Source organism: Ochlerotatus camptorhynchus, unplaced genomic scaffold (assembly GCF_037179485.1).
Source record: "Ochlerotatus camptorhynchus isolate MF236.1 unplaced genomic scaffold, CSIRO-AGI_Acam_v1.1 ptg000858l, whole genome shotgun sequence".
Taxonomy (NCBI): domain Eukaryota; kingdom Metazoa; phylum Arthropoda; class Insecta; order Diptera; family Culicidae; genus Ochlerotatus; species Ochlerotatus camptorhynchus.
In genome coordinates, this window is record NW_027041317.1 from 88,634 (window position 1) to 112,500 (window position 23,867).

Sequence of the window (23,867 nt, forward strand, 5' to 3'; positions counted from 1 at the left end):
ATGATGATGATGATGATGATGATGATGATGATGATGATGATGATGATGATGATGATGATGATGATGGTCCCACCTCTTACCCCTACAAAGGTTTGAGCTGGACGATTTATCTTTATGATAATTAAATGTAAACATTTTAACCAGGTTAGCAAACAAAAACATCTGGTTACATTTACAGATATAAATTCGCTCTAGTTGTTGCTTTACAGCGATATAAATGTGAAAAAGCTTAGGCGTCCACGTCTTACACGGACAGAAAATTGTTTGCATTGAACCAAACAAAACTTTAGTTGTATTTAAACAAACAATTCCGGTTGAAATTATATTGCATTTTATTGTTTCTATAAAACTTATTCAAATAAATTCAACATAAGATTCTTTTTGTTTTAATAAGCCACTTTTCAATTGCAACTATTGTAAAAATAACAATATTCTATTATTAAGCCAACAATAGTTAATTTTAATTTAGCATTTATTTGCTGTGTCTATTCCCCGGGCCATGAATACAAAAATAACTACCAACTATTCCCTCGTTTTCACCCGGACAAAAATGTAAATAATAACAACAAATTTCTCATTTGATTAAGTATTGTTTTTAATTGTGAATTTCGGGAAATAAGTACGAGATTTCCGAAAATCTTGAGACTTGAGGTAAGCAAGTAAGCTGCACTTGAAGCTGCAGTTGTTAAATATAATCAATTTTTAAGTTTTTTTTCCTTGATTTTTTTCCGTCGATCTTGTTTTCCGTACTGAGTACCAATGCTCCCGACGCCAGGAATGCACCTCCCACACCTGGACCCTACATATCGACCCATCAACTCATGAACCGGTGACCAACGGCTTTACTTCCCTTCCCGAAGGAAGGCGTGATCAGTGATTTTATGCCTCAAAAATTCAATTGCAATTCTGTTTGTTGCAAAAAGAAAACAAAACACAAAAAAAAATCGACATTATTTTTGAATCAATACACATATTGTTATTTCTACTGCGTGAATTGTCAGCCTTCATAAAATAAATTTGATTGAATCAACAAGAAATCTCTTTTAAAACCAAACATATTTTCTTGTTGACCCAGCTGCCAAATTTGACAACTTACGTCAAAACCATGAAAGCTCTTGTAAATTCGAAAAGATTTTCTTTTTGATTTAACAATCCATGGGTTTTAAGGGACAACAATACTGGATTGTTGAAACAATAATTATTTCTTTTTGCAGCCAAAACAACATGAAATTCTTATTGCATTTACGTCAAATATTATTACGCTTAAAATATTTTTTTCTGCGTGTAGTTCGCCTTTTTGTACACCTTAAATATTCATAAGTACTACAAGCGATCAAGAGTTACGTTATGTCCACCATAGAGCAACAAACAACTATACAAAACAAGGATGACGGGATGAAGGAAAATTGGGAGAAAAGAACAGACATTGCCCAAAATCGGCCTCTTTTAATATCAGGCGTCCGTGTGCTAAGACGCATTTTAATTAGCTAAGTGCAGTGGTTGCTGTTTTTGAACGTGAACCAGGACTCGCCCCCCCCCTAGCAGCAGTTAGTATGCGCTAGGGAAATTTAACGTTCAGGTAACTAAATACCCTGCACCAAAAACCGTAAATTAATTACGTATTCGTCCGATAGGACTTCTTTTATGTTGGACCTTAAAAAGGTCATCCGTCAACACACGGCCGGCTCGTGAAATTGGAAACAGTTTCCGAGCCCAATTATCAAGGCCCAAATACTATTATCTGGCCAAATGTAGGCCATAATCGCAATGGAGTTTTCCCTTATCGGCTTGACCAAGGTGGCCTTGCCACGGTCGACCGATCGTGCCAACGAAGGACGACGCCTGCCATCCCACCGTCCAGCAACGCCCGCTGGCCCGTCATCCGCTCGCTTCGCCAATCTGGCGAGAGATCCGGCCGCACAGTAGGACAGGAGTCACTGTGTCGGCCATTCCGATTTACCATCAATGGCAGCAGCGGTATGTACCGGTACCAGAGTTGGTAACGGTCAGTTTGGTCAGTGACGTTTGACGAAAACCAAAAGTAAATTGTCGCTGTACAAAAACCATCATTTCCATACATTCTTCGTCATTGACGAAGAGAAGCCGACAGTAATCCCTTTGAACAAATCCTATCGCATCTTTTACCTTCACTTCTCTTTTCTGTATCATGCATGGACAAAAAAAAGCAAATATCGTCGAACGTGCATGTGAGCAGACTAGTAACCACACTATGAGCGCTTCTTGTTTTCCTTTAGCCTATCCATTCTCCTAAGCGTTGATAGACCAGTGGTAAAGACACAAGCCTGTTAATCTCAACGTTGGTGGTTCGAATCCGTTTTGCACCCATTTTAAGTTTTTTGTGTTGCTTCCAACGATCATCATTTTTTGTCAAACAATACGGAACGGCTGACTAAAACGAGCAGCTTTTAATCCTCTCCGAGTAACCGACCGATCTAAGAGAGAGAGAACGTACTGAGCTAGTTTTTTTTTCACGACGTAAATGAAAGAGGACTGCCTTCATACGGAATTTGTCATGCGCTGCTTGGAGTGCGACGAAGATAGTTGTCCACGCACTGGGATCCTCTTCGATGAGCTCCAACGCCTGGCAACGGCTGAGCGAACTATCCGGAAATGGTCACTGGTTCAGGGGATTTTAGCCACAGAAAGTTAAACTCTTGTAGTCTTGAAAAAGACTGATTGATTGGCTTGTGGTTGGCTTCGGTCAGGAGAAAAAGAGATGAACTCGCGGCGTTAGAAATTAATTGTATATTGAACGGGTGTTATTCGTATAATGGTTCGATTTGTACTGATTATAGGTAAAGTTTGGTGCCGGTACTTTTATACCTACCGACTCGATCGAGAGTGATCGAGTCATGAGGATATTCCTACGTGATGTAGCTGTTTGTTTTTTCCTGCTGTGTGGAGTGTAGAGCGAAGTACAATTATGTGCGGCGTGTGGGTACAATAGGTTTAGGTTTCTGCTTGTTCTTGCAGTGGTCTCGTAGTTCCCTGTCTGCGCCCTTGAAGTTGGTGGCATTGTCACAGAACAGGGCGATTGGCTTGCCTCGCCGTGCAACGAACCGTTTCAACGTTGCGATGAAGGCTTCGGAGCTGAGATCGCCAACCAATTCGAGGTGTACGGCCTTCGTAGCCATACATACGAATACAGCGACGTATGCTCGGATCGGTGGAGCTGGTTTCGTTCGACGTACTGGTACCTTCAGCCAAACGGGACCACAGAAGTCAACGCCCGTGTTGAGGAACGCACGGGTCGGAGTGATGCGAACTTTCGGAAGTTGGCCCATCAGCTGGTGTTCTGCTTGTGGTCGTGTGCGGTAACAACGCAAGCAGGATTTGACGTGTCTCCGTGCCAGGTTACGGAGGTTTAATGGCCAATATTGTTCACGGATGTGTGCGATCATCGCACGCGGTCCAGCGTGGAGAAGCTGCTTGTGCACCGAATCAACGAGCAGTGAAGTGAACGGATGCGCTGCAGGCAAAAGCATTGGATGCTTGCGCGTGAACGAGTATGAAGAGTGGTTCAGCCGGCCACCGACCAGAAGTACATCATCGTGGATGAAGGGATTCAAGGTACGTAATGGGGATTTCTTGAGATCCGCTTCGCATCTGGCCTGAAGCATAGCGATTTCTTGGCTGAAGCACTCATTTTGCACAACTTTTACAAGGCCTTCTTGTGCTTGAAGGAGTTCTGCTGAGGTAAGGTACGGAATAGCTTGTAGGTGGAATCCAGCGAGCTTGACCCGACAGTACCGCACAAATCTGCGGCAATATGCAGCGATTCGGATGAGTCTCGTTAGTGACGAGTAGCGGGTGAACAGTGTGCGGTCGGGAGCTTCGGTGGATCGAGTGACGGCTGCAAGCGTACGAAGCTTCACCTCGAGAACTTCGGGAGGAAATTCACAGGCGGCTTGGACTGGAAACATACTTGGCCACTCCGCTGGATCGGACGTTAACCACGGTGGACCCTTCCACCATAGTGCGTTGTTGACGAGCTCGCAGGGATCGACACCCCTCGAGATGAGATCGGCCGGGTTCTCCAGACCGGCGACGTGATTCCAAGTGCCTCCTTCAGTGAGTCGCTGCACCTCCGCGACACGATTTGCCGTTGCGAGTTTTTTTTTCATGAAATCCCCGGGAGATTGAAGTCATCAAACACAATAACTTCATCGGTTGCTTTGGCGGTATCCAGAACAGAGAAAACCGATTGGCAATCAAGGTTGCAAAGACTCATTTCAGCTAAAATAATGTTTTTCGGAATAATAAAACCAAAAGATGGTATGATGGTATGTTTTACTTGTAACTTACAAGAAGAGGTTACAAAGTATGCGTTGGAAACATAAAACCTGTAAATTTTGCTTTCTATGAGTCACAATCAGCGATTTGCTGATCGCTGAGTGAGTGAGTGAGTGAGTGAGTGAGTTTGTGAAAAATCGCTGATTGTGACTCTCAAGAAGTGAAATAAACAGGTTTAATATGTCAAACACATTCTTTGCAACCTCTTCTTGTATCCTACCAATTCAAAATTTGATCATGGCATCTAATTATTTCATAGTTTAGAAAAACATTGTTTTAGCTGAAATGAGTCTTTGCAACCTTGTTAGCAATGGGTTTCGATGAGGTCACGCTCCCGTATACGGTCGGGAGGAAAGTAAACCGCACAGAAAAACAAGGTACGATCGCCCAGTTTAATCGACGTCCACACCTACTCTAAGCATGTCCAAGCATTGTTTTCTAGTAACCTCGCTCTAAACCACTACATCACCGGTGCCGGCCAAGGAGCAATTGACTTCAGTCGTTTTGGATATTAACGGCGCATTTGATTCTGTTTCCATAGACATCCCGAGCAGGAGAAAATAACTAATGAATACCTAATTCTGATCTGATACCAAAATTTGGTATTGACCAGCATGACATAAGAGGTAAAATACCAAAGAATAATATGAATTACATGCAAAATACTTTGTAAATACCAAAACTTGATATTGGGATACCAAAACAATACCTGGGTGGTATTGTTTCGGTATTGCATTATCATAATTTGGTATTGGAATGGTATTGTGGGAACATTTATTTAGTATTATTTTTTGGTATTTTACCTCTTATGTCAGGCTCATCCATACCAATTTAAGGTATCGAGATATTCGTTCCTGCTCGGGATACTGTCAGAAAATTTGCACAGTAGTGGATTATCCGGTTTTTTAAATAATTTCCTCATTCCACATCGAACATTCGACTTTTCGGTCTAGTATTGCTTGCCCACCGTTATCGGTACTAGTTGTTTTCCCCTATTGAGTTTTTTTTCAATCCGCTTTCATACTGAGTGGTGTTGTAGTATACAACAGTGTAGTTAGCATCGCGGAATTTTAATTACCGCTTAATCGTTCGAGAAAGGAAGCAGTCATTTCCGGCCGAGTCCGGCAGATGAACTGTTCACCTGTAACCAACAAATTTCATCGTATCACGCCACTGAAAAATCAAGATCATCGAGTTCACCAGGCGGCGAGCCAGCCGGTACTTTGTTGCAAACACTCGAAGGCAACAATAGAACGATCATCACCATCATCCTCACATCAGGATAGATCATCGTCATCAGCCACACTCCGAGCGCTTGTGTGGAGAGTTAAGTAACAAACTGTTATTTTCCGTTCTTCGCAACCTGATTAATCTCCATACAGTGTTGATTGTCTTTTCTGACACCTTATTGTTTTTTGCTGAAATTGTTTTCACTTTTTTCCCCTTACTGATTTTTTTTGCAATCTTATTAATCCTTTATCTCCCTTTGGTGTTGATTAACTTTCCTGGCACTTTTTTTTTCATTTAAAACTTTTGTTTTGCTTTGTTTGATCAAGTATTATTTTTACCGTTACCGTTTTACCGTTTTGATAAATTTTTAGTTATTATTATTTTTTTTCTTTACGCCGAAATCTGTTGCGGAAGAACTTAAGACCCCGCAATGGATGAAATCAATGATGGAGGGGGTATTTCGCTAGCAGTTATCTCCGATGATGAGTATATTAAATCTCCATAATACGAAAATCTGCTTCTCACTGAAGAGAAAATGGATAGCTCAGGATACTACTTCGGTCCCCAAAACGAGCACTGGAGCTTATCCAAAGGTGATGTTTAAACAACAGCCTCCTTCACCCCCTTCCTTCTCCACCATCGCCACCTCGTCCACCTGATCCCCCTACTCCAACCATTCCCTTAAAAATTTCTGCGACCCCCCGCCATAAAGCTTACCCAGACAACTCAAAAGGTCCGTGGGTTGTTTTTTCCGGCCCAAACACCTTTGAATATTTCTCAGATTTCGAAGGATCTAACAAAACATTTTTCGGCCGTAATCGATATCTTAAGGGTGCCACCAAACAAACTGCGCGTTACCGTTGATGCCCCGAAGCAGGCAAACCGGATTGTTGCCTATGAGCTTTTTACGATGGAATATCGAGTCTACATCCCCAGTTGCGACGTAGAAATCTAAGGAGTGGTCACCGAGTCTAACTTGCAAAGATTTCCTTCATGCCAAATCCTTCGATATTTTCAAAAACCGTGTCCTTCCGAAAGTGAAGATTCTGGATTGCATCCAAATGCAATCAGTGTCTCTCATTGCCACAAAAAAAAACGTATTCTCTGTCAGACTCGTTCCGTGTTACCTTTCAGGATCGGCACTACCTGACTACGTAGTAATTGGGAAGGTTCGACTGCCTGTACGCTTGTTTGTACCGCGGGTAATGAACTGCTCGAAATGCAAGCAACTTGGTCACACCGCTGACTTCTGCTCCAACAAACCGAGCTGCTATCAATGCGGCGAGCTACATGCAGATGGTCCTTACCGGGCTACCCCAAAATGTGTTTACTGCAAGGATACACTGCATGCTTTGGTTGATTGCCCGAAGTACAAACAGCAAGGAGAAAAACTTAAGCGGTCTTTGCTAGCTTGCTCAAATAGGTCACTTGCAGAACTCTTAAAAAATACCGCTTCATCTTCCCAAACCACCCCCAAAAAACAAAAACACATACTCCATTTTGCCAGATGATGATCAGGGCTCTGACTCAGAGGTCAGTGATGATGATGATGATGATGATGATGATGATGATGATGATGATGATGATGATGATGATGATGATGATGATGATGATGATGATGATGATGATGATGCTGATGATGATGATGATGATGATGATGATGATGATGATGATGATGATGATGATGATGATGATGATGATGATGATGATGATGATGATGATGATGATGATGATGATGATGATGATGATGATGATGATGATGATGATGATGATGTAGATGATGATGATGATGATGATGATGATGATGATGATGATGATGATGATGATGATGATGATGATGATGATGATGATGATGATGATGATGATGATGATGATGATGATGATGATGATGATGATGATGATGATGATGATGATGATGATGATGATGATGATGATGATGATGATGATGATGATGATGATGATGATGATGATGATGATGATGATGATGATGATGATGATGATGATGATGATGATGATGATGATGATGATGATGATGATGATGATGATGATGATGATGATGATGATGATGATGATGATGATGATGATGATGATGATGATGATGATGATGATGATGATGATGATGATGATGATGATGATGATGATGATGATGATGATGATGATGATGATGATGATGATGGTCCCACCTCTTACCCCTACAAGGGTTTGAGCTGGACGATTTATCTTTATGATAATTAAATGTAAACATTTTAACCAGGTTAGCAAACAAAAACATCTGGTTACATTTACAGATATAAATTCGCTCTAGTTGTTGCTTTACAGCGATATAAATGTGAAAAAGCTTAGGCGTCCACGTCTTATTTCGCCTTTTTGTACGCCTTAAATATTCATAAGTACTACAAGCGATCAAGAGTTACGTTATGTCCACCATAGAGCTACAAACAACTATACAAAACAAGGATGACGGGATGAAGGAAAATTGGGAGAAAAGAACAGACATTGCCCAAAATCGGCCTCTTTTAATATCAGGCGTCCGTGTGCTAAGACGCATTTTAATTAGCTAAGTGCAGTGGTTGCTGTTTTTGAACGTGAACCAGGACTCGCCCCCCCTAGCAGCAGTTAGTATGCGCTAGGGAAATTTAACGTTCAGGTAACTAAATACCCTGCACCAAAAACCGTAAATTAATTACGTATTCGTCCGATAGGACTTCTTTTATGTTGGACCTTAAAAAGGTCATCCGTCAACACACGGCCGGCTCGTGAAATTGGAAACAGTTTCCGAGCCCAATTATCAAGGCCCAAATACTATTATCTGGCCAAATGTAGGCCATAATCGCAATGGAGTTTTCCCTTATCGGCTTGACCAAGGTGGCCTTGCCACGGTCGACCGATCGTGCCAACGAAGGACGACGCCTGCCATCCCACCGTCCAGCAACGCCCGCTGGCCCGTCATCCGCTCGCTTCGCCAATCTGGCGAGAGATCCGGCCGCACAGTAGGACAGGAGTCACTGTGTCGGCCATTCCGATTTACCATCAATGGCAGCAGCGGTATGTACCGGTACCAGAGTTGGTAACGGTCAGTTTGGTCAGTGACGTTTGACGAAAACCAAAAGTAAATTGTCGCTGTACAAAAACCATCATTTCCATACATTCTTCGTCATTGACGAAGAGAAGCCGACAGTAATCCCTTTGAACAAATCCTATCGCATCTTTTACCTTCACTTCTCTTTTCTGTATCATGCATGGACAAAAAAAAAGCAAATACCGTCGAACGTGCATGTGAGCAGACTAGTAACCACACTATGAGCGCTTCTTGTTTTCCTTTAGCCTATCCATTCTCCTAAGCGTTGATAGACCAGTGGTAAAGACACAAGCCTGTTAATCTCAACGCTTCGGTCAGGAGAAAAAGAGATGAACTCGTGGCGTTAGAAATTAATTGTATATTGAACGGGTGTTATTCGTATAATGGTTCGATTTGTACTGATTATAGGTAAAGTTTGGTGCCGGTACTTTTATACCTACCGACTCGATCGAGAGTGATCGAGTCATGAGGATATTCCTACGTGATGTAGCTGTTTGTTTTTTCCTGCTGTGTGGAGTGTAGAGCGAAGTACAATTATGTGCGGCGTGTGGGTACAATAGGTTTAGGTTTCTGCTTGTTCTGCGTCGCTTGTGCAGTGGTATCTCGGACTATCGCGTTGTCCGCGACATACCGGCCACCATGAAAAATGTGTTTCATAAAATTTAACAGTAAATTCACTTCTTAACTAATACTTCACAATCAATCATCTGGGTTGGCAGCGGGCGCTGCATTGTCGTCAGGGTCACCGGGCACTTCGCCGGAAGTGGAGGTGGATCTTGCGTCATCGTCGATGGGAAGCAGGCAGATCTTCACGATCGGTCGGTCAAATACTGCGCCGGATGCCAGTCTGACGGTCACCACACGGACGAGGCCATCCGCGCCGGGGTGGACGTTTTCGATTCGACCCATGCTCCACCTGAGCGGTGGTAGGTTGTCATCCTTCAGGAGTACCAGCTTGCCGACCAGAACATTCGGCTGCCGGTAGTAGTGCTTCGAACGCTGCTGTAGTTGATGAAGGTAGTCCGTCGACCAGAGTTTCCAAAAGGTTTGGGTTCTGCGCTGCACCTCCTGCCAAAGCGAAAGCCGGTTGTTGGGAACTTGGGCAAGGTCGGGCTCCGGGATTGATTGGAGAGCTGATCAGACCAGAAAGTGTCCCGGTGTGAGGGCTTCCGTGTCACTTGGGTCTTCAGATAGGGTCGTCAGTGGCCGAGAGTTGAGACAGCTCTCTATCTGGCAGAGGATGGTACACATTACATCGCTTGACAGGGATTCCAAGCCGACGACTCGCCGAAAATGATGCTGGAAAGCCTTGACTGCAGCCTCCCAAAGGCCGCCGAATGTCGGAGCGTTCGCGGGGATGAAGTTGAACTGGATGGATGATTCAGCGCAGAACGATGCTATCTTCAGTCGTAGTTGTTGATCGTTGAGTTGCTTGCAGAGGTCTCGTAGTTCCCTGTCTGCGCCCTTGAAGTTGGTGGCATTGTCACAGAACAGGGCGATTGGCTTGCCTCGCCGTGCAACGAACCGTTTCAACGTTGCGATGAAGGCTTCGGAGCTGAGATCGCCAACCAATTCGAGGTGTACGGCCTTCGTAGCCATACATACGAATACAGCGACGTATGCTCGGATCGGTGGAGCTGGTTTCGTTCGACGTACTGGTACCTTCAGCCAAACGGGACCACAGAAGTCAACGCCCGTGTTGAGGAACGCACGGGTCGGAGTGATGCGAACTTTCGGAAGTTGGCCCATCAGCTGGTGTACTGCTTGTGGTCGTGTGCGGTAACAACGCAAGCAGGATTTGACGTGTCTCCGTGCCAGGTTACGGAGGTTTAATGGCCAATATTGTTCACGGATGTGTGCGATCATCGCACGCGGTCCAGCGTGGAGAAGCTGCTTGTGCACCGAATCAACGAGCAGTGAAGTGAACGGATGCGCTGCAGGCAAAAGCATTGGATGCTTGCGCGTGAACGAGTATGAAGAGTGGTTCAGCCGGCCACCGACCAGAAGTACATCATCGTGGATGAAGGGATTCAAGGTACGTAATGGGGATTTCTTGAGATCCGCTTCGCATCTGGCCTGAAGCATAGCGATTTCTTGGCTGAAGCACTCATTTTGCACAACTTTTACAAGGCCTTCTTGTGCTTGAAGGAGTTCTGCTGAGGTAAGGTACGGAATAGCTTGTAGGTGGAATCCAGCGAGCTTGACCCGACAGTACCGCACAAATCTGCGGCAATATGCAGCGATTCGGATGAGTCTCGTTAGTGACGAGTAGCGGGTGAACAGTGTGCGGTCGGGAGCTTCGGTGGATCGAGTGACGGCTGCAAGCGTACGAAGCTTCACCTCGAGAACTTCGGGAGGAAATTCACAGGCGGCTTGGACTGGAAACATACTTGGCCACTCCGCTGGATCGGACGTTAACCACGGTGGACCCTTCCACCATAGTGCGTTGTTGACGAGCTCGCAGGGATCGACACCCCTCGAGATGAGATCGGCCGGGTTCTCCAAGATACCCAATGGGTCGAAGAGTTTGGACATCTCGGAGACCACGATTCGTTTCGTGATCGGATTATCAGAGAATCGCTCAGGAACTTTGAACCAGAAGGTATCCGATTCAGGGTGCCACAGCAGACCGAGTGTGCTGACGGAGCCTTGGATGTCATCAACTGCGACAATTGGCCTATCATCCTTCAGGTTGTCCGGGATGTGTGACAACACTTCGGATGAATTCGACGACCACTTTCGAAGTTCGAACCCTGCGGACGCGAGGATGCTCTGCACTCCAGAACGTAGCTGAGTTGCTTCTTCCACAGTGTCAGCACCGCTGAGGAAATCGTCCACGTAGAAATCCTTACCGATTCGTGCTGCAGCATCGGTTTCGCTCGCCGAGTGATCGTAGGACAATTGCTGTAGACACCTAGTAGCTAGATACGGTGCACATGCGGTGCCGTATGTTACCGTGGTCAGCTCGTAGGGATGGACGTGTGAATCAGTCGTGCTTTGCCAGTACACGAGCTGAAGACGCCTTTCGTCAGGATGTACCCACATCTGGCGATACATCTTGGTTACATCTGCAACTAAAGCCACTTCGTACATGCAGAACCTGATGACCATAGCATATAATGCATCCTGAACAGTAGGTCCCACCATAAGGCAATCATTGAGAGAGATTCCTGTAGAAGACTTGCTGGACCCATCGAAAACCACTCTGCACTTAGTGGTAGTGCTGCTCGGCTTGAGCACGGCGTGGTGGGGAAGATAGAACGAGCGGGTATGGATTTTGTCTTGTAATGGGTCTACGGGAACCATATGGCCAAGTTCTATGTACTCTGCCATGAAGTCTACATACTGGGCCTTCAAATCGGGGTTCTTGCTGAGTCGACGTTGCATCCATTGAAATCTGCGAAGGGCACCGATCTCGGAGTCACCAAGTTGACTCAAGACGTGCTCTTTCTTCGGCAGGCGTACAACGAATCGGCCTGATTCGTCGCGGGTGGTAGTTTCGGAAAAGTACATCTCGCAAGCTAATTCTTCCTTAGACAGTCCACGGCTTTGAGGGCAACTCTCGACTTCCCAGAATCGAGTCAGTTGTTGGTCCAAGTCATCGGTGGTACACAACAGAGCGACTCGCTCAGGTCCTTGGCTAGCGGTATCGATGGCAACAGGTCCACTTACTACCCATCCGAGCACGGTACGTTGGAGAATAGGCTGGTGTTCAGAAGGACCAGCATTTACTGGGATCTGTCCTTCCTGCAGAAGACTGAAGAACAGCTGAGCACCGATAACCATATCGATCCTTTGCGGCGAAGCAAAATCTGGGTCTGCCAAGACTAACTCAGGAGGGATGTTCCATTGCGAAATGTCGATTGCCCGACAGGGCAGATCGTTGGTGATCTTGGAGAGGATGCTGAACGTCAGTGTGTTAGAGTAGGTGGAATTAACAGAACTGAAATCTGCTACGGTGCAGTAAGTACTGTTGACAGTAGAGCCACCCATTCCAGCGATAATTGCAGCTTGCTTTCGTCGGTTCAATCCCAAAAGCTGAACGATTCTTTCGGTGATGAAGTTTGACTCGGAGCAGGAGTCCAACAGGGTTCGAACAAATGTAGATCTCCCCGACAGGCCGTGGACCTTTACCACGGCGGTGGATAATAGAACAGTCGAGTAGGTGGTGGTGGAAGAGCTTGCTGCAGCTAATGCGTTGGTGAGAGGTTGGTGGGTGGCGGACGAGGTGATTGGTGATGGTGGAATTGGAGTGGACAATGATGCCGGGACCACGGCTCCACTTCCGGTGTAGGTGGTGGATTGTAGATTTTCAGTAGGTGGTTTCACTTGGGGTTGGGTGTAACGATCGTTAGGGGAGGAAGAATGCAAAAGTGTGTGGTGTTTTTCGTTGCACTTCCGACAGGGTTTGGAGGAGCAGTCACGGCTGAGATGACTCGATGATAAGCAATTTCAGCATAGCTTCTTCTTGCGGACGGTGTCTTGCTTCTGTTCGATTGACATCCGTTTGAACACCTCGCAATCGTAAATCCGATGCGGTTGGTTGCACACGATACAGCTGAAGGATTTTGGTGGGTATGATTTTGCAACGGATGCGGTATGAGCAACAGAGAAACGGGGTTTATCTTTTGGAGGGGAGGGTACCAGGGTTCCACTGTTCAAGGACATCAAGATCCGAGCTTGATCTTTCAGAAAGGTTATCAGCTCGTCATACGTAGGAACCTTCTCTTTATCGTTACCTGTTGACCGTTCCCATTCCCTCAAAGTGCTTTGATTCAAGCGACTGCACACCATGTGCACGAGCAGGGAGCTCCATTGTTCTGTCTGCTCCCCCAACGCCGTTAGGATTTTTACATGGCGTTCGAATTGGTCAGCCAGGCACAATATGGTAGCAGAAGATTCCTTTTTCACAGGCTCAATGGCGAAAAGAGAGTTTATATGGTTTTTAATTAGCAGGCGCTTGTTATCGAAGCGACTGACCAGTAAATCCCAAGCGATCCTGTAATTATCTCCCGTAATGCTAGTCGTATCAAGGAGTTGCTTGACGGGTTCCTTGAGTGCTGCCATCAAGTAATGGAATTTATCTACAGCAGCCAAACCCTTATTGTTGTGGATTAAGCTATTATTAAGCATCATAAAATGGGATCCAATTGTCTATCTCGCCATCAAAAGTTGGCAAATCAATTTTTGGCAAGCGCACTACAGATGTAGAAACCTGAGAGGTATTAGCAGCAATATGGCGGTTCACTTTATTTGCGGTGAGAAAGTCATGCAAATTGTAGTACTTGTCCTCCATTTCATTGCGGCTCTTCATAAACGTAGCCTTTGTTTCGGATTTTTCATCCATTAGCAATTCCAACTCAATTGAAGCGTTAGTAAATCGATCATATAATAAATCTAGCCTACTCAATCTAGAGTCGATCTTGTCTCGATCGACCTCGGCATCGTAAGTATTGACGAAGTTCTCGATGGTATGTATTGCGTCCGTAATGACGCTCAATGCTTTTGACCGTTCCCGAAGCGACGTCATATCGCCTGCTGAGATCGTCACGTGAAAGACAGACTACCAATTACCACCACAACCCAAGCCAAATTCTTAAAAATCGATGCCAGTCCACTCCTCCAATCAAAAATCCGAAAACCTTGCTTACTCTACGAGAGTACTCACCAGTCGACACGCCAACCCAAGCACCCAACTCACAATCGATGGCGCAGGTTCTGACGCCCAAACCTGGAAACGAGGATGACACAGGTTCTGACGCCCAAACCTGGAAACGTGATGGCACAGGTTCTGTCGCCCAAACCAGGAAACGTGACGGCACAGGTTTTGACGGCCAAACCTGGAAACGACAGCAGTCGAGGTGTGGGTTTTGTCGATCAAACCCACGAAACGAATCCAACCACTAACGCACTTGCGCGTTCAAATGCGCTTTCTTTTACTGTCCACTTTTCTATGTTTTACGGAGTTTTCACAGAGTCCAAATCTTCTCCACCAGACCAAACCACAGAAAAGGTGCACCGTCCGATCGGCGATCGATTGTATTGCTCACAATGAACAACGGTGATGATGCTGCAGCAGCAGCGGTGAGGTCGCAACAAAGCGACGGCACGTGTGAAGTTGATTCCACTTCGAACGGAACAATTATCCGGTTCGAAGGACCAAAAAGATGTCCACGCACTGGGATCCTCTTCGATGAGCTCCAACGCCTGGCAACGGTTGAGCGAACTATCCGGAAATGGTCACTGGTTCAGGGGATTTTAGCCACAGAAAGTTAAACTCTTGTAGTCTTGAAAAAGACTGATTGATTGGCTTGTGGTTGGCTTCGGTCAGGAGAAAAAGAGATGAACTCGCGGCGTTAGAAATTAATTGTATATTGAACGGGTGTTATTCGTATAATGGTTCGATTTGTACTGATTATAGGTAAAGTTTGGTGCCGGTACTTTTATACCTACCGACTCGATCGAGAGTGATCGAGTCATGAGGATATTCCTACGTGATGTAGCTGTTTGTTTTTTCCTGCTGTGTGGAGTGTAGAGCGAAGTACAATTATGTGCGGCGTGTGGGTACAATAGGTTTAGGTTTCTGCTTGTTCTGTGTCGCTTGTGCAGTGGTATCTCGGACTATCGCGTTGTCCGCGACAATAGTAATACAATATTTTTCATCACTGACTTTGCTCTCTCTACGTTGATGCAAGACAGTCCTGGCCGGTACAGTAAACAACGTGATTAAGCTGCACGACACATATTACACGAAATTGTGAACACAGAACAACACGCACATAATACAGAAAGTGGCGAATAAATGCGTTTAAAGAAAAGTGAACGTTCTTCGTTTTTGTATCACGAAACCCTCTGATAACCCGGTAGCTAGTCGACCCTGGGTGTTCCGGAGCTTGCTCTTGTCGCCTGAGTCGACCGGGTGCTGTATGTTTGATCTCCGAGTAGGTAGTTGGTGAGTGCTGAGTTCCTAAATCAGTTATAACTTAGTGAACAATCAACAAAGCATCCTATTATACTAGCAACCCCGTAATCTGATGCTATCATAATTTTCAGCAATGTCAGGAATGCTCACGAACCCACAACATTTGTCAGAAAACTTACTATTAACTCAAGGTATCTTCCAAATAATCTTCACAATTGCAATTTTTTTTTTTAATGTTAAATTCAGTCCTCTATATCCGTAATACGCGCGCGAGGCTCAAACCTTTGTAGACTACTAAAAAAAGTGTTTTTTTACTACTACTATTAAATCAAATATCAAAAATCCATCACCATCGTGGCGAACAAAATAGTTTTTGCAGTGCTACAATAATTATTAACAATTCGTTATAACAGCTATCCAGCATAACTTCGTCAAGATACATAATTTGTCAATTCATAAAAAACACACTGGATAACCGTTCAAAAGACAGTTTTAACGTGTGAAATGCAATGTCTCTCAAATTCTGCTAATGTTGTTGCACGTTTAATGTGTCTAGGCATCGAATTGAAAACATTTATTCCTTTAAAAAATGAAGAATTTTGTGAAGCACAAGTCAAGAAATGTGGTGTTCTTATTTCAACCGCGTTTATAGTATTATATCTATCATAATCACTTTCTCTTTCAATTCGATCACACAAATATCGAGACAGCAAACCGCAAACCGTCCAGCATCAAAGTTGAGGAAGTGAATCTATTACATCGCAAAATCAAGCGCATTATTTTATTCTGCAAGCGCTGTAATCTCGATAGGGTAACTCGGTATAATACGCCCCACCCGGGCAATACGCCCCCCTTAGAATTTGAGCAAATCAGACTTTATTTAAGATTAAAAATGATTGGGAACCCTAGCTAATCATGGGACCACTCTACTATGCAATATTGACAGCTGTAGCGCACAGCAAAACAAAAACAAAACAAAAAGTATCAAAAGCCATGATTTGATGTTATTTTCGTCGCAGTCAGTTTAAGCGTTTACGGAGTGAAATAACGAAAATTAAATAGAAACTAGTGGTGAGAGACTGAAGAACGTCCGTCATCTGTTGGTACGGTGAAACTCCAACAACTGGCCTTTAACAACAAGTTCTAAGATTTTCTCTAATGTGTGCAACATGTTGATAGGACGAAACTCTTCGGCTTTAATCGTTCTAGCAACTTTTTTAATAGGAACCACTAAGGATTCCTTCCAAATTTGTGGCACATGTCCATTCTGCAATGATTTATTAATAAGGTCCAGAAAGATGTGGCCAATGACATGAAAGCAATCTTGAATAACTCTAGATTAACATTATCTACTCCAGTCGATTTTCCTAATGAAAAGCAAATAACTCTAAATTCATCTAATGTAATTGGGTGAAAACCTTCAAATCTACAACTACTATTAACTGGCTGTTTTATATCGTCAGGTTCATCGACCAATTCAATGTTTAAAAAATGCTAAGAGCACGAGGAAGGAGTGATCTATGGCCCCGGTATCGCCGATTAACCATAAGTTCCAGAAATCATGTTTTTACACAACCCAAAACTTTAAACGCGTTTTTCTCGAAACGGTGTTTTCCAAATTGGCGGGAAAGATAACTCAAAAAGTTCTCATCCAAATGACTTGAAACCTGGCACATCTTAAAGGAAATATGTTTACTCTATGTGAACCACTGATAGCATGAAAAATTAACAATAAATAATTTTCAAGTCTGCCTAAAGTGAAAAAAAAACAGTGAAAAATCAACTTTTTTTTTCAGGTATTTTATTTTAAATTTTTAAATTGTTTTTTTTTTTATTTGTTTTAGAGGTTCACATAGAACAAAAATCTTATCTGAATAAGGTTTAATTGATAAAAGTAAGTTTTGTCCATTTTTCAGGTCTCTAGAACGCCCGCCAATTACCAATCCCCACTGGAGGTGACCTCCTTCCGATATAACCCCAAGGACGTAATGCTACGTAGTTTGTTGACAACCCCGCAATATTCGATGATGTGATGTGAATAGAACCCACCATCAGTGCAAGGATTACCTATGACTGCAGATACTTCACTGGTTGTAAAGTTCTGCCTGATGGTTTGTTGCAGCAGGGTGAATCAACTTCATTGAAGACCTTTGAAAGACAAACGACAAGATGTACGTTCATCAACACGTGACAAGGGACTGGCAAATCCACGAACCCTTGTCCAGTCTACAAATCGTTTGAAACCCTTAGGCTGCCCCCCTAAACCCAGCATATAATAATGTGTGATTAAAGAAATGTATTCAAAAAAGGGTTATTTAGAGGGAACAATCTTCAACTGGAACGTACTCACCAAATCAATATATCCGAGAGCGCATTCCCGATGCTTAATTTTCTCTAGTCATTTTAAAACAATTCCTCCTCCAGCGAATCCAACCACATAATAACTAAATATCACATTTCTTCTTAAAGTCACTCTGTGCACGATAATTAATACGCATCCTTGAATGAACAAAAACAATTGAGTCCGACCAGTCCAGCATGTGATCATCATAAACTTTTCCAGTCTCTAAAAAATTGCTACGAAATTTCACTAATGAAGACCTCCTTCAGTTACTTCTCCTTGATGTGAACTTGCAACGAACGATAGGAAGTTGGAAGCGCAATGGAGATTTTGTTAATAACTGCTACTTGACTCTTAACTCGGAGTAATTTTCAGCAGCTGCAGCAACACTTTATTCCATACTTGAACTATTATTTCTCACCAACCTTTTGACAACCCCGCAATAATCGATTACAAAACATCAAATAGATTCACATTACTGGAACTTGGTTGCTATTTATTGAAACGCAGGTTGCTATTTATTGAAACGCAAGCTGCTTTTCTTCTGATAAAAAGACTTTTATAGACCAAACATTCCGAGCTAAATGCGGCATGGTAAACGTTATGTTCACTACTTTTACATTATAAATAGCGATATCTTCATTTTGACTTTTTAAGTAGTCAATGAAGACATCGGAGGAATACTGATCGCACATGCCCACTATTTTCAATCTTGGCACCGACGTGGGAACAACAGCACTATAGTTTTCACCCAGATTGTTTTCAATACCATTTTTCACATCACTTACATTTGCTCCTGTTGCACACTCAACAATAATGGAGCCATCTTTACCATTCCTAAAATGACTGATTTTGTGTGTTTTGGTTTATTTGAGTTACGAGTATCTTCGCAAGGTTGTTTGGATTCTTTCGGTTTAATCACAATGACCGGACGAGTCTTACGATTATCTGGTTTGTTACTTTTACTGTTACTGTTACTATTAGTTTTACTTTGACTAGCACGACTATGTCTTTTTACAACATGCGCAAAACTCGCATTTTCTTGAAAAACAACATTATCATCATTATCACTATTTTGTATTTTACGTTTTTTGCGTCTAGTATTTTGGTCCGATTATGACTGAATCGTCCTAGATGAACTGCGCTGATCATTCATTACAGCTAATTGGTTTTCCGCATCAATTTAAAAAAATGAACTTTTCATATTATCCAATTCCTCACAAATAAAATTTTCAAGACCATTTACAATTATTCTAATGTCTGCCATTCCGCTTTTAACCGCGATGTCCACCTGAGCAGCAATGTGATCTCGCATGCCATCACTGGCATGTCCGAGAGTTGAAAAACCTTCTTCATCTCTTCCTATAACCTTTTGACGCGCGAGATCAGATCATTCTGCTCGTCACAACTCTGATCTGATAGACAACTATCACACTTGAACAGAACATTTGCATTATCTGCTATAAGCCTCGCCGCAACTTTAGTGAGTGCCGCACAAGCAAAATTGAACGTTCCATTGCACGGACCTACACAAGTAACTGGGAGCCCACTCATAGCAATAGACTGCTCGCATACATTACACACATCCATTTTACCAAATTAAACGCTAACACTGTTAGCAGCAGACATATACAGGGTAGTAGAACACAAAATAAAATTTTACCACCACAGCTCAGTATACAGAAGCAATAGCGCGCCGGGGGGAAAATACAAAATTAAACAAAAACGAGTTGCTAGGCAACTTTTCCTCTACTTATCCTGTTAAAAAAAAACACAACGGGCACGCGTTGGAATAATCCTTTCGCGGCACACGGCACTATTTCACACGAAATTATGAATTTATTTTCACAGCACAACTCAACAAAAACACTACTTTGTTCGCCATACTACTCCGGTGAAGATAGGGGAAGGTTGTTCATTGAAACTTCCGGTCCGCTTCGTAGCATAGTGCTTGCTAAGAGGTGCCAGGTGGTAACCCACTGACACTGATTACCTGACGATCGGTCAAATTTGGAAGACGTCTGCAATGAATTGTCTCACATTGTAATATTCCGCCCACTAAAGGGTGATACGGTCAAAATTTGGCCAAGGGAAAACGCGTGTAAATCGGTGAAATCGTTTATTTAAAAAATCAAATTAAATTTCTTTTTCAAGTTCAATTAGTATAAAATTCAGGAAAAATATTCAGTTAGGCTTCCGCTTTTCCAAATCCGAATTGCCGGGCCTCACGCTTGACCCCTGCCATCAGATTTTGTACAGCCACCTTGTCCACCTTCTTCGCCGCAGAAAGCCAGTTTGCCTTGAACTGCTGCTCGCCCTTAGCAGTTTTTTTGGTCTTCTTTAGGTTCCGCTTGACAATAGCCCAGTATTTCTCAATTGGGCGGAGCTCTGGCGTGTTGGGAGGGTTCTTGTCCTTGGGAACCACCTGCACGTTGTTGGCGGCGTACCACTCCATGGCCTTTTTACCGTAATGGCAAGATGCCAAATCCGGCCAAAACAGTACGGAACAACCGTGTTTCTTCAGGAAAGGCAGCAGACGTTTATTCAAACACTCTTTCACGTAAATTTCTTGGTTGACAGTCCCGGAAGCTATGAAAATGCTGATTTTCAAGCCACAGGTACAGATGACTTGCCAAACCAGATATTTCTTTGCGAACTTTGACAGTTTCATGTGCTTGAAAACATCTGCTACCTTTCCCCTTCCTTTTGCCGTATAAAGCTCCTGTCCCGGAAGCTGCTTGTAGTCGGCTTTGACGTAGGTTTCGTCGTCCATTACCACGCAGTCAAACTTCGTCAGCATCGTCGTGTACAGCCTCCGGGATCGCGCTTTGGCCGTCGTATTTTGTTTATCTTCGCGATTTGGAGTCACTACCTTCTTGTAAGTCGATGGTCCAGCTCGTTTTTTGGCTCGATGCACGGTTGTAGACGATACACCCAGCTTATTTGCAGCATCTCGGAGAGTGAGGTTAGGGTTTCGCTTGAAACTACCGGCAACTCTCTTTGTCGTCTCAGCAGCTTCCGGTTTTCGATTTCCCCCCGATCCAGACTTCCTGGCTGTCGACAAACGTTCCCCAATCACTTTAATTACATTTGTAACGGTTGATTTGGCAACTTTTAGCGATTTTGCCAACTTTGCGTGCGAGTAGCTCGGATTTTCGCGATGCGCGAGCAGAATTTTGATACGCTGCTCTTCTTGCTTGGACGGCATTTTGACAACTGAAAAGTGAATTCCAAAATCAAAATAGGAGCAACATTCTACACACACACACCTTCAAAATGAGGGGTGTTCAGGTTTTTTAAATGCAAAATTGAAAGAAATACGTCAAGTTGATATTGACCAAATTTTGACCGTATCACCCTTTATGTCACAATCAATTGCGAGTAGCTGAGCGGAATGGAGACAAGAAAAGCATTGGGTAGAAGACCAAGTCTCTCCCAGCTGGCGCCAAAACAATGAACCTGGAAGCAACTGAATCAAGTTGTCATGGGGCACGAAATGATCCTTTTGCATGGCTTGGAGATGTTGCAATCGGGTGAGGGTTGGTGCTAATGTTTAATTTGTTTTTGTATAATTTCAGGTATTGGTATACGGGGGGCTAAGCCTTGAGAAAAAAAAACAACATACATCGAAGCAGAGCAGATGAATTAAGGAAAGAAGCTTCGCAAAAAGACAAGAAAAAGGGGAAAAAGACGTCGGATACAAGATGCGATGGAGAGCCGTCTTTTTAATTGGACGTTGAACAGAACAGCAAAGTTTACTTACATTTTAATGTGTTATTCACATAAATCTCAAATTGTTGCAACTGAATACGTGCCAGAATAAAAACATTTTTTTTTTATTCTGGAAGTGTGAATGCATAACATGTATCCAATTGATACATCGATGTGTTCATGCGGGCATATTGTATATAAAGGAGATCTCAGAATGTACGTGTAGGAACAGGTATTCTTGAAATGGGTCACTGGATGAACAATAGAGCTGTCACCTTCCATCTCCAGGGCTAAAAATGTTGATGTTTGCACCTATGATACAGAACACATCCACACAAACACACACACACACACACACACACACACACACACACACACACACACACACACACACAAACACACACACACACACACAGGGCTACAAATGGTGAGTTGACAACCTAGCTCTGGTTCTCACAAGTTCCTACCTCACGCCTCCCCGTGGTGTAGCCTGGGCAATGTTGTCCTTCTGACAATAGCAAAGTGAGGGGGTGCGACGCGAACACTGGCGCGGTAACCATAACACGGCGATGGAGGAAATGCTTCGTCGACCCGCAGGAGTGCCAACCGGCACATTAGGATCGACGCCAGTAAGATCCTTATTACGGCATACTGGATACGGCATGGAATTATGGACACGACACGGTACAATGGATTGGATACCACGCTACAGGGCTGACAGTCGTGCTATTCTGCTCCCTAAGTAAAGAAGGGTGACACCTTCTTGAAATGGCGAGTGGGCTAATAGTGCGGCTGCCCCCGTCCCGGTAAAACCTTGGCAGGCCTCCGGATACGTTCAAAACTCGTCACCAATTGGTGATTGGTGAGTAGTAGGCTCAGATGTAACATTCCTGACTTACGCCGATCTGGCTCTGAACACGGCCCCCATGAAGGACCGTGTCAACCCTAGCATGGCCTCCCTGCTTGCATAGATAACCATGGGATCACGATAGGAGACTACATACAACGAGTGGAGATAGCGGCCCGAAGGGGGGACCCATCAGAATGGATAAAATTGGAGAAAAAAATAAAAATGAAGAAAATGAAAAAACCAAAAAAAATATGAAGAACGACGGCAATACGCCAGACAGTGAAAACGGAGGAGCAAACGTGTTCGCAAGGAGTGGGATATTGCAGAGATCACCAGTGTCGAACCTGGGGGTCACTGCGAGTTCCAGCAGCAGCAGTAAGTTTCAAGAAGAGCAGCCAGGCGTTGGGCTAAGCCAGATATTCACACCAATATCCAGTAGTAGCAAATCCCAAGAACTGCAGCTCGGGAGAACCAAAATGACGGAGGTCAGGAGGAAGATCGATGATCTCTATGTGTTCGTGAAGGATAAAAACAACGTACACAAAGAGATCAAGCAACTTGTGACCGGTATCAAATCCGGCATAACAGTGGCAGATCGGGAATGTCAAGAGTGGAGAAAAAGGGCCGAAAATGCCGAAAAGGCTCTGCTGGAAGCCAAGGAGAGCATAAGACTGGCTCAAGCACATGAGACTCCGAAGGGACCCACAAATCCACGTCCTGAAAAGAGAGATAGGGACACGCCAGGAGATGAGGAGGAGCCCAAAAAACGCAGGGACGACGAGGAAGGCATCAAGGAGATGGGAGAAAATGGTGCGTGGCGTAAAGTCGAGAACCAGAAGGAGAGGAAGAAAAAACAGAAGGAAGATGAAGTGAGGAAGAAGGAAGAGGAAGCGAGAAGGAAGGAAGAAGAAGCGAGGAAGAAGGAAGAGAAGAAGAAGGAAGACAGGAAGAATAAGGAGAAGCCTAGGCCTCGTAGGGAGAGAAGCAAGGGTGACGCTCTGGTTGTTGAGGCGAAGGACAAAACGTCCTACGCAGCACTCCTCCGGAAAGTGAGAGACGATCCGGAGTTGAAACAACTAGGCGAGAATGTGGTGAAAACCAGGCGAACCCAGAAAGGCGAGATGCTATTCGAGCTGAAAAGGGACCCTACGGTTAAGAGCTCAGCTTTTAAGGAGCTCGTCGAAAAATCTCTTGGCGAGACGGCGAACGTAAGAGCCTTATCCCAGGAGTCAGTGGTCGAGTGCAGGGATCTGGACGAGATCACAACAGAAGACGAGTTAAAAAGTGCGCTGAAGGTGCAATGCAACCTGGGAGACGTACCGATGGCAATTCGGTTGAGAAAGGCGTATGGTGGCACGCAGACGGCGTTGATACGACTTTCTTCGGACGCAGCTAACGAGCTGCTGAAGACTGGCCGAAT

At 44.1% G+C, this 23,867-nt stretch overlaps 3 protein-coding genes across 3 annotated transcripts in view; all 3 read right to left on the minus strand.

Moving 5' to 3' along the window:
• The window catches only part of LOC135715340 (dystrophin-like), a 197,541-nt gene that overhangs the window by 88,627 nt on the left and 85,047 nt on the right, over positions 1 to 23,867 (minus strand). The gene's annotated exons all lie outside the window — the stretch shown is intronic.
• Positions 1,235 to 4,956, minus strand: LOC135715337 (uncharacterized). The gene has a single exon (XM_065238658.1). The coding sequence runs from the start codon at positions 4,143 to 4,145 to the stop codon at positions 2,943 to 2,945; it is 1,203 nt and encodes a 400-aa protein (XP_065094730.1). The 5' UTR covers positions 4,146 to 4,956; the 3' UTR covers positions 1,235 to 2,942.
• Positions 8,942 to 17,230, minus strand: LOC135715338 (uncharacterized). Its single transcript, XM_065238659.1, has one exon. The coding sequence runs from the start codon at positions 12,614 to 12,616 to the stop codon at positions 9,761 to 9,763; it is 2,856 nt and encodes a 951-aa protein (XP_065094731.1). The 5' UTR covers positions 12,617 to 17,230; the 3' UTR covers positions 8,942 to 9,760.

Coding starts and splice junctions, on each gene's coding strand:
- LOC135715337 (XM_065238658.1), bottom strand. CDS start 4,145: ATGAAAAAAAAACTCGCAACGGCAAATCGTGTCGCGGAGGTGCAGCGA.
- LOC135715338 (XM_065238659.1), bottom strand. CDS start 12,616: ATGGGTGGCTCTACTGTCAACAGTACTTACTGCACCGTAGCAGATTTC.